The sequence below is a fragment of the Psittacula echo genome (genome assembly GCF_963264785.1).
Source record: "Psittacula echo genome assembly, chromosome: 4".
Taxonomy (NCBI): Eukaryota; Metazoa; Chordata; class Aves; order Psittaciformes; family Psittacidae; genus Psittacula; species Psittacula echo.
The window spans coordinates 7,218,874-7,230,247 of NC_137738.1; the positions used below are offsets into that span (position 1 = coordinate 7,218,874).

Below are 11,374 nucleotides of genomic sequence, written 5' to 3' on the forward strand. Positions count from 1 at the left end.
ACCCACAGAAGTGCACTGCAAGCCTCTGAGCACAGCACATGGCGTGTCCCCACGGCTTAAACAGCGCCCGGGATCCCTTCTCCTGCCTCACACCTACTCTTCAGTCTGCTTTTATCACTAAATGCAATGGAAATGCGCTCTGTGCATTCATCCCCAGCACATCCTCACTACAGCAGCTGTGCACAATGCTGGGACTGAGCACCAAGAGCTGTCACCCCACGTGAAGGGGTTGTAAGGCTCAGGGGAGACCTTATAACAGTCTTCAGTGCCTAAAGAGGCCAACAAGAAATATGAAGAGGGGCTTTTGACAAGGGCCTGCAGGGACAGGACAAGGGGGAATGGCTTTAAACTGACAGAGGGGAGACTGAGATGAGACATTAGGAAGAAATTCTTCCCTGTGAGGGTGCTGAGGCCCTGGCACAGGGTGCCCACAGAAGCTGTGGCTGCCCCATTACAGACTGGTTTGGGATGGAAGGGACCTTAAAGCTCATCCAGTTCCAACCCCCTGCCACATGCAGGGACACCTTCCACCAGACCAGGTTGCTCCAAGCCCCTGTGTCCAACCTGACCTTGAACACTGCCAGGGATGGGGCAGCCACAGCTTCTCTGGGCAACCTCTCAGCAGGTACCAGGTGAGAACCCACCTCAGCTGCCTCTGGGCAATACCTCAGCAGTACCACACATAAAACCTTTTCTGTCTTTCTCTCTCTTTAAGGCTATGTAATTTCTCTGTTATGTCTGAGATTTTGCTCCAGGTCAAAATGCAGCTACACGGGGTTTAATTGATTCTTTTTTTGCAATGCTTTCAACTTGAGGTTTCTTTCATTTTAACCACTCCTTGTCCTTTAAGCCAAAAGAGGTAACAAATGACATCAATCACAACTCTCTCAAACCAAGAGCTTGCTGTGACCACTTTAATGTTGTCTGGGCTTTTTTAAATCCTGCTTTGAGGTTCCCATTTAGCGAGGTCCTGGAGCACACACTTCACTCTGAGTGCTCCAACCCAGACATGCACTTACAAGCACGGCTGAATCAGGAACTGAATGATTATTGTTATTATCAGCTCTGGAGCCTTCATACGAGTGGTCAGGGCTGTGGTGTGCCCAGCGCCGTCAGAGGCACAGGGTGGAGAGGAAGACCCGAAGCACCCCCAGCAGCATGAAGCAGAGCATCTCATTGTCAGCGGGCTGCCTTCCCCTTGAGCTAGAGGGTGGAAATGCAGACCAGAGAGCAAGTCTTGGTGTTGCTTCACCATAACCCAGAAGGAAACCATAACACCTCACCTAAGAATACCACTCCTTGGTGTTTGCAACCAGGAGGAGCATGCTCACAGTGTGGCCCCACATGCAGCATCACATCATCCTCAGCCCATGGACACGTCACTGGGGCAGCTGTCGGCCTTCTCCATACACCCACAGGAGCAACGCTGCACACAGAGCCCGAGCACCGCTATTGCTCAATAAATAACAACACCGAGGAGATAATGGCACCCGACCTTGCTGTAGGAATCTTGTTTAATTTTCAGCATTAGTTGGGTGTGGGAGAGAATCCCAGTATGTTTTGGGTGTAAATCAAATTAAATGTACAAAATGCCCTGTAGGGTCAGAGCACAATGGGACCCACCCATACAGATTGGACTACTAAAATGTGTTTCATTTGACTCGAATCATTTGGGAATGAGGAGGGAGAGATTGGATCAAACAATGAATCAGCCATGTGTCGCTGTTGCAATCGCACCCAGCTCCTTCCCAAAACTAACCCCGCAGGGGAGCAGATCAATGTGGCCGGGGGGACTTGTCCCTTTGGGAGGACACCCTCTAACTGGCAGCCTTTCCTCTGTCCATATAGCACATAGAAGGTGCTTAGGGGCAAGGACGTGGGTGTAGGGATGAGGGAAGGAACTGGAGAGGAGAGGAGAGGAGAGGAGAGGAGAGGAGAGGAGAGGAGAGAGGAGAGGAGAAAAGAGAAAGAGAAAGAGAAAGAGAAGAGAGAAGAGAAGAGAAGAGAAGAGAAGAGAAGAGAAGAGAAGAGAAGAGAAGAGAAGAGAAGAGAAAAGCTCTAACTTTCCTTCCACCTGTACGTCTGCCCTTGGTCTCACAGCTCAGCATCAACCTGCAAGGAGCCAACATGCTCCGAGGGGAATCACCGTCCCTGGAAGTGTTCACAGACTGTGTAGATGAGGCCATCAGTGCCATGGGTTAGTGGTGGCCTTGGCAGTGCTGGCAAACAGTTGGACTGGATGATCCTGAAGGTCCTTCCCAATTTCACTGGTTCTATGGTTCTGTGGTTCCCTCACCCTGCCCTGTGCCCCATCGCACACCTGAAACACTGTGTGTTGCTGGAAGGGGTGCTGTTGCCTCCGAAGGCAGATTCCCACCGGAATCATGGCATGTCTGGTGTCAACGTTTGGGTGAACACTGGCCCATGGTGCTACAGAGGTCGGGGAGCTGGGGTGGGTGAGCATCACTGGAGTGGCACGGGCTGCCAGAGCAGAGCTACTGCTCTGGTCACTCCTGCCACCAGCTATGGGATCAAGCCTGGCCACCAGAGAGCTCTGCTTCAAGCCAGGTTTTGCCAGCTCCCAGGTCCGATGAGGAACTACCTGACCGCAGTGGATGGAGCCAGGGTGGCTCCACGCCAGCTTTATCTCAGCAGGAGCGAGCAGCGGCTCCGCAAGCAGCCCTGGTGAGGAGCGCGATCCCGCTTTCCTCGGCCGCGCAGAGGAGGAGGGATGGAGAAGGTGCCGGTCGGGGGACGAGGGCTCCGCCGGCTGCGGCAGAACCTGCCCTGCCTGTGCTTCACAGCACCCACCGCGCTGACTCACCGGGCTCAGTCTCCCTGCCTCCCACGGCCCCTGCCACTCCCAGCGTCTCCCTGTCTTTCTCCACCGATACCTCCGCTTCCCCCCCGCTCCGCTCTGCTCCGCTCCGCTCCGCCGGCTCGGCGCTGTCTCTGCAGCCACCCACTCGCTGCGGCTCCGCTCCCTCGGGGCGCCCGGCGTCACCCCGGGCTGCCCGGCCGCTCCCGCGTCACGCTCCCCATGGAAATGGCTCCCAGGCACCACCATGGAGCCCGTGCCGGTGTCTGACCCCAGCAGCATCCCCAAAGCATCCTCCTCGGTGGCACCCGCAGCCCTGAGGCTTGGGGGAAGAGGCTGCCCAAGGACCTGCGCACCCCATGCCCACCGCACATTGAGTGCAGGGTGATCCCTTAGGAGAGGTGCTCTCCCTCGTGAGGTGTCAGCAGAGCCCTGAGCTCGCAGACTCTGCCATAGAAACACAACCACATGAGAACTTGGCTCTGGAGGCCCCTGAAGCCCCTTCCCCAGCTCTGCCTGCACTGCCCAACTATTCCCTATCACTTGGTTTCCCGTGATCCCACTGTCTGCCCAGTGATTCCTTCCTGGGAAGCTGGGTGTGTTCCTGCCAAGCCTGATATAGCAGCAAAGGTTGTAAAGGTGGTGAAATCCCAGGAGTTTCCTGCAAATCAGCAGCTAAATAGAGGACAGAAAGCTACTCCCTCTTAATGCTCCTGCTGTGCTTAAAAATACATCATGCACACAGCGTTTTACACCAGTAAATCCACGTAGGCTCTGACGGCGGATCCAAAATCATGGAATCATAGGGTGGTTTGGGTTGGAAAAAGCCCATCCAGTTCCTATCCCCTGTCACAGGCAGGGACACCTTCCACTAGAGCAGGTTGCTCCAAGCCCCAGTGTCCAACCTGGCCTTGAACACTGCCAGGGATGGGGCAGCCACAGCTTCTCTGGGCACCCTGTGCCAGGGCCTCAGCACCCTCACAGCACATCCCCTCCAGCAGCCACTCACTGGTGGTGGTCCTTGGTCCCCAGGGTTCCTCTGATGTTATCACAAGAGACACCTCTCTCTGCACCAAACCCAGCAGCTGTGTGGACTGTGAAGGAATGGGCAGAAGCCGCTCGCCCTTGTTGACCGGTGGTTTGGGTTTGGGGCTCCCTCTGTCAGGAACTCAAGGAAAGCTTCGTCCGGGCAGGTGTTGATACCTGTGAAGATGAGCAGCTTCCCTGTCTGAGCCTGACTTCATCTCCCAAGGAGGCCCCAGGAATGCAGTGGGAAGGCCGGAACCCTGGTTTCATCCCTGAGAAGTGTTTGCTCTCTATGTAGTGATGCTCTGCTTCCAGCATCAGTGTGTTCCCATTTCACTGCCCAGCTTCAGTGGCATGATCCATGCAAACAGGAAGCATTGCCCTGGAAAAGACACATTTTCTTGCCATCAGGATGCACACTGTATGTCAGGATGTGCTGCCATTAGGATGCACTGCAATTGGGCTGCACTGCTGCCAGGATGCATTGCTGTCGGGACACACTGACATTTGGCTGTGCTGCCATCAGGATGCACTGCCGCTGAGACGCACTGCTTTCGGGATGCACACTGCACATCAGGATGCATTGCTATTGGGATGCGCTGCACATAAGGATGCACTGCCATTGGGATGCCCTGCAATCAGTATGTGCTGCACATCAGGACACGCTGCTATTGGGATGTGCTGCTGTCAGGATGCACACCACATCAGGATGTGCTGCACATGCTCACAGAGGCTGGGAGCTCAAGCAGGGAACGTGAAGCCTGGCTGCTGGGCAAGGCCAGCCTGTCCTGTTAGCCGACTGAGACCACAGCCTTGTGCAGGGGGAAAGCTCTCCCTGACAAGGCAGGCACCGCTGGTGTGTGTGAGCCTCAGCTGGGCTCTGACCCCGGCACTCGCTTCCCAGGTTCCTGAAAATAACGAGCGCGCTTTCGAAACGTCTTTAAACCCCCCTGTGCCGCAGCTGGCAGAGGCTGATAAGCCACCGGGGGCTGCGCTCCCCCTGCCACAAGCCCCACCAGCTCTGACACCCCCCCCTCCAAGCTCCAGCTTCGGTGGTAGAAAGTCCTTTGTCCTCTCCCCAAGGACCTGGGGGGCCCCCCAGGCTTCCTCATTCCTGGCAGATGACTGCTGCCATAAACCCATTGTATGCAGAAGAGGTTCATGCATTTCTTTACCATTTCAAAAACCGCCCGGCTGGGCGGCGGGTGCTGTCCCGGCCATCCCTCTCCTCTCTGGGGGATAATGGGATGATTAACAGCCTGATGGAGCAGTGATAAGACACAGAGGATCAGTGATGAGCTGAAGGAAGAAATAACTGGGTGCTTGGGGATGGTCCCACCACTGCCACCCCTGGCCAAGCAGCCTTGCAGCGGAATTCTATGGGGATTTTGGCACCAGTAAAAAGGGAAGGTGAGGTCCATCTGGATTCCTCGCAGCTCCTGTCTGATATAGAGAACCACCAGGACAGCCTTGGCCATAGGCACCAGCCTGAGCACAAGCCCGCTCCAAGCCAGGCCAGGGAACAGGTCAGGATGTCCTGACCCCTGTTCAAACACTGCTGTGTTAAAGATGGACCTTTCCCGCTGCCCGTCCTGATGCCACGGGTGCATGAGGGCAGGCTCCCAGTGGGATCCGGTGCTGCTGCCGGAGGGTCCCTGCCCGTCCCTCCTGCGCTAGGGCAGAGCATGTGCTCCAACATGCCCAGGGTGAGTTAAGCATCAGGATACACATCCGCTGCCTACGAAACTGCCCAGGGAGCTCAGTGATGCCGCTTCCAGACAGGATCCTTTCCCTACAGCTCCAGTTTGATGGCTGGCGGGGGAGGGGCTCAGTGTCAGCTGTAGCGCCCGTGGGTGCCTCTGCCCCCTCCACACCCACCCAGCTGAACCCCAATCCCTCTTCTCCCTGAACCCCTGCAGCACAGGAATCCGAGACTGGTTTGGGTTGGAAGGGACCTTAAAGCTCATCCAGTTCCAACCCCCTGCCACAGGCAGGGACACCTTCCACTAGACCAGGTTGCTCCAAGCCCTGTCCAACCTGGCCTTGAACGCTGCCAGGGATGGGGCAGCCACAGCTTCTCTGGGCACCCTGTGCAGCACCTCACCACCCAAAGAAGCCCTCCTCCTCCCCAGGCAGCCCTAGGAGGGTGGGAGCCAGGGGGGCACCCCACGGGGGTCACCCCACTTTGTGGCTGGGACCCCACGCATGTCCTTGCAGGTACCGGGGCAGGGTTACCTTTGCCAGGCAAGCTGCAGGGACACTGCTTGCAGAATTACTTCGCCAGTGTTTTGAGGGGTGCTCAGCACACAGGTTTTTATCTCCCAGTGCCTTTTACAATGTTTGCCAGAGGAAAAGAAACAACGGCCCCATGTGAGCACTTCTGCTCTGCACTCCTGCCGCACTCCTGCTCCGCGGGCAAGGGTCTGTGCGATTGCCGTCAATATAATGATCAAGTGCTGGGTGCATGTCCTGTGCTCACCGCACACAGGTAGACTTTGGCCTCTGCCTGCCTTTCAACTGCCCATCCCTGCTCAGGGGACAGCACGGGCAGCAGGGTTGCAGCTCCCTGCGTTGGGAACCCACTGCTGCACCCCAAAACAAAGGGCACGGACAAGGGAACAGCGAGGTGTGAGGTCGGAAGCGGAGGCAGTGTCTAGATGTCCCACCTCACTTCCCACCATCCCAGGGTGCTGGGGAAGGATCCCAATCCTCCATCCAGGGTGAAACGAGGCCGCAGCAGAGCCCACACCTTGGTTTGTTCACCTGGAGCTGACCCGCTGGCGTGGGGCTGGCTGAGCTGTAACCACACATCGCCCTGCTGTAAAACCACCAGCTCTCACATAGCAGCTGCCTCCGGTTTCTGCACGCTCCACGCTGGAAGGAGGAAATCCAAATCCAAACTAACTGTTTTGCTGGCTGCCCTGACAAAGGGAAGGGAAGTTTTCCTTTTCCCTTGCTTGCAAAGGAATAAAAGAAAGGCCTCTCCCTCCAGGTTTTCTCTTTGCTCCATCTCAGGATGATGCTGCCCTCCAGTAACCTGGTCAAAAGAGGGCATTTGTAACACATATATTTCATTCATGACATTATTTTTTGAGTCTCTGCACACAAGGAAGCCCCCAGTGACCCCACCTTGTAATTATAGAGGAGGGACACAGAAACTGTAACCCATTTTCCACTTTTCCCTCTGTATTTTTCAGTGTTTTGAATACCAATAACATGACACACACCCTCTGCCACCAGATCTGATAGAGACATTCACTGCGGGGCCACGAGGGCTGCATCAGGATGATGGGTTCCTGCACTGCCACAACCAGCTCTGCCACTGTGGGACTCACCATGAGCTGGCAACTGGAGGGAAAAACTTCCTAATGTCTCATCTCAATCTCCCCTCTGTCAGGTTAAAGCCATTGCCCCTTGTCCTGTCCCTACCTACGCTTGTCAAAAGCTCCTCTCCAGGTTTCTTGTAGCCCCTTCAGGCACTGGAAGCTGCTCTAAGGTGTCGCTGGAGCCTTCTCTTCTCCAGGCTGAACCAGCCCAGCTCTCTCAGGCTGTCTCCAGAGTGGAGCTGCTCCAGCTCTCAGAGCTTCTCCATGGCCTCCTCTGGACTTGCTATAAGAGCTCCATGTCCCTCCTGTGTTGAGGGTGCTTTAGCAAGACCTAACCCTCATGAGGGAAGGGGGACAAGTGGGAATACCTCAACTACCACGGGAAAAACCTGCAGACTGTGTAAGCACAGCACGAACGTTCCCCAGATGGGGTTTTAGTCCTTCAGTGATTGATGCTAGGCTTGGGTCGAGGCTCTCGGCTTCCAGCCGGGGTGAGCTGCGCCCTTCCATGGAGCCATGGGCGCTGTGCTGGCTCACATCTGCCTGCCTCCGGCTCAACCCTGTTCTTGGCACTCCGGTAGCCTTGGATGTGTTACAAACACTTATGCATAAGTCTTAATAACAGTAAACACACCGATGTGAGCAAAACTATTAGACACAATTGAAATACTATCATTCCCACTAATTTTGCCTTTCATTTTAATCATGTTTATTCAGCAGGAAGATCAAAAAGATTATAAAGAGGAGGGATAAGCTTCACGCGATTGGTTTTCCTCTTCCAGTCTGGGCTGGGGATGCAAACCCCACCATCCCCTCACAGCATCCACTGCTCTGTAACTCTTCTGGAAACATCCAAGCCTGGTTTTGAGACAGGGTCTGTGGTACCTGCTGAGGCTGAGGTTCCTCGTGCCCACCATCCTGCCTTCTAGCAAGCTGTGGATGGCTTGGAGAGAAAAGGGATGCTTGGAGGGAAGGAAAAAGTACAGGAAGGTGTCGAGATCCAGCCTACCCCTTTCACAATAAACCTCCCACCTCCCCGTTCACTTGTGGTTTGAGGAGCTCAAGAGACATGAGCAGCATCCAAACACTCAGGGTGCTCCAGGAATCTGAGCAGCTCCCTTTTGAATCTGCAGGTTACGTTCAGCTTCTGTAGCACCGGGGCAAGGACTTCCACAAACCCACCCTGGACTGTCGGAAATGGTGAATGAATCTTGCCTGACCTCCCTCAGGGTTTTACAGACCTCGTGGCACCCTCCACCAGGCATCCTTTTGTCTGATCCATTCACAAAAGTCGCTCTCCTGCACCGCTGATGTGCTCCTTCGGGTGGTACAGAGCACAGTGACTGCTGACAAGCTCCCTGCTTCTCCTGAGCGGGACCTGAGCCTCTGTCTGCTCCACAGTAGCCAGGGGGAAGTCTGATGTGTTAGAGGGTAAGAGTGCCCTGAAAGGCTGAAGTCCTGCAGCCAAGGCCTGAAGCCCATCTGAACGTGGTGGATCAAAGTCATGTGGTGGATCAAAGTCATTCACGATAGCCATCTGTTGCCCTCACACGGGAGCACAGTGAACATAAATCCTCTCTGTCTGCAAAGCACTCAGATACTTCAGTGAGGAGGTGCCAGGGAACGGCCCCCGGGGCAAGGAATAATTCTGTCTTCAGAGCACGAAAAACTGCCAAGCACGAGGCCTAAGGCCACACACTGAACAATGAGCAGAAACCAGACAATTGAAGAGCTGCTTTCTCCAGCTGCTTCATCTGTGCAACCCGACTTTTCTGGGCAAGGAAAGTGCAGAACTGGAGGTCTCCACTCACTAAAAGCGAAAAAAGAAAATAACCGGAATCTTTCTTGAACTCAGAAGGAATCTTTCCGCTTTTGTTTTTCGGATCTGCAGCCGCACTGGAAATGCAAGCGCACGCCGGCAGGAAGCTCCACAAACACCCCCTGAGGAAAGGCACCGGGAGCCACCGCTCTTCTCCCTCCCTCCCTCCCTCATGCCCTCGGAGGCTCTTCCCCACAGCAGTGTCGATGGGGTGAAGGCCCGGTGAGGAGGATACCAGCCTTGGCAGGAAGCCGTCCCGCCCGCAGCTCAGAGGTCAGTCAGTGAGGCCTGGGTGTGCTTACACCATAGAGCCACAGCCTGGTTTGGGTTGGAAGCGCCCTTCCAAGCCCATCCAGATCCAACCCCTACCATGAGCAGGCCCATCTCCAACACTGGGCCCTGACCCGGAGCCACCTCAGCCCTACGGCACAAGGCCGCTACCTGCCTCCACCATGGGCCTGGGGCTGGCCCCAACCAGGAAGCCGAGGAGCGCCGCGGCCCCTCCATGTGCGCTGCAAGCGGCGGGAGCGCTCGACTCTGCCACCTCCCACCAACCCCGCCCCGGGGGCGCGGCTCCGGCCCCCCCGCTCGGCCCAGCGCGGTCGATTGCTCTGGCCTGGCTCGGCGCTCGGCTGGGGCGCCTCCTCTCACCCCCCCTCACGGCTCTGCGCCGGGCGTTCCCGCCGCGGCGAGCAGCAGGCTGCGGTGCGCGCCGCCCGCGATGTCGCGGAGGTCCCGAGCGGTGCTGGCCGCCTCCGTGCTGCTCTCCGCCGCCACCGTGGTGGCCGTGCACATCCAGCAGCGGCGGGAGCAGGAGGTGAGTGCGCGGCCCGCCGCAGGGTGGGAGGGGGACACGAAGCGGGGACACCTCCGCGTCCACCCGCAGGCCAGGCCACGCCCCTTTGGTGCTAACCACGCCCCCTCACCTGGCGGCCTGGCCCGAGGTGTGTGGTGGAGCCACGCCCCGTTCCATAAGCCACGCCCCCTTCTGCGTTAAGCCACGCCCCGGTCCCTCACGTGCCTGTGCCCCTGCCCGCACCTGAACGCGGTGGGAGGCCAGGCCCCTCCTGAGGCGTTCCTCACCCTGGGACCAGCCCGGCCTTTACCTCACCGCGGGGCCCTGCCGGAGCTCACCCCCGGCGTTTCGCTGTCCACGAACGGCCCCTTTCCCGCCATTTCCTGCCCTTTCCACGCTCTCTCGTTGCTGCAACTGGTCCCTTAGGAGGTTGGGAGCTCCAGGGTGAGGCTCATGGGGTTGGTGGGGTGGCTTTGTAGAACCACAGACTGGTTTAGAAGGGACCTTAAAGCTCATCCGTTGCCAACCCCTGCCACAGGCAGGGACACCTTCCACTAGAGCAGGTTGCTCCAAGCCCCGTCCAACCTGGCCTTGAACACTTGAACAGGCAGCCACAGCTTCTCTGGGCACCCTGTGGATAAAACAAAGAGCAGCTGGGATTTTAGAGCTTTCAATACTCATTGGGGTGCTTACCCACTAATTTGAAAACTGATGGTCTGTATTGCACAGGTTATTTTTAGTCAGCATTTTGGGTAAAGGGATATTTTTTTATCATAGTGCTTTGCTTTTTCAAGAGCTTGACATAAGCAGGTTGTGGGACTTTTTATCAGCTGTGTAGCAAGAGTTTACAAAGCATTTGGAAGGTACTGGGGGTTGGAACTTGATGATCTTAAGGTCCCTTCCAGCCCTAACTATTCTGTGCTTTAGTTAAGACTGAGACATGTGCAGGAAGAAGCAGATGAAGCCACATGGCAGTTTTTCTTAAGATAATTTCCAGTTTGCCACAGAATTGTCTCCAAGCAGAGGAGAAGCTCTGGGGAGATCAGCTTGATTTGGTAAAGATTTAGGGCAGAGGTAACAGGGGTTTATAGGTCATGTCTGTCCTGCATGGCATGGGAATTACAGGTGCATAGCATCTATTTGCTTGATAGCTTTACCACTTGGTATACTCACCCATCTGAAGTGAGGAGAATAAAGTACTTTTTGGTCTAGTACCATTAGCTTATAGGTATTTGGTGTTGGCTCCTGTAGTTTTAGGTTCAAACCCCGTTAAGTGTCTGTGGCTACAGGTGGTGGCAGAGGACTTGCAAAGGCAGCATAGCATGGTGAACAGCCCTGCAGGAGGGGTTAGAGCCTGGGTGGGGGTTAATCGCATTCAGCATCCAACAGGCTGTGATAAACCCTGTCCCTTGTGTTTGCAGAGGCTGCACCGTGGAGTTCTCCAAGATCTTGAGCGTCAACACCAGAAAAAGGAGAATATTCGCCTCCTAGAAGAGCAGATTGCTTTGACAAAGCAGCTTTTGGAAGAAAGAGACAAGGCCCTGGTTGAAAAAGGGTCCCGGCAGTCATAGGCACAGTCCTGAGTCCTT

At 55.8% G+C, this 11,374-nt stretch overlaps 1 protein-coding gene across 1 annotated transcript; it reads left to right on the top strand.

Moving 5' to 3' along the window:
* Window positions 1-9,710: 9,710 nt before the first annotated feature.
* PET117 (PET117 cytochrome c oxidase chaperone) lies at window positions 9,711-11,356 on the top strand (the record flags this gene model as incomplete). The annotated part of the gene is made up of 2 exons (XM_080615534.1): window positions 9,711-9,806; window positions 11,207-11,356. The coding sequence occupies 2 exons, from the start codon at window positions 9,711-9,713 to the stop codon at window positions 11,354-11,356; spliced, it is 246 nt and encodes an 81-aa protein (XP_080471660.1).
* Window positions 11,357-11,374: the final 18 nt, after the last annotated feature.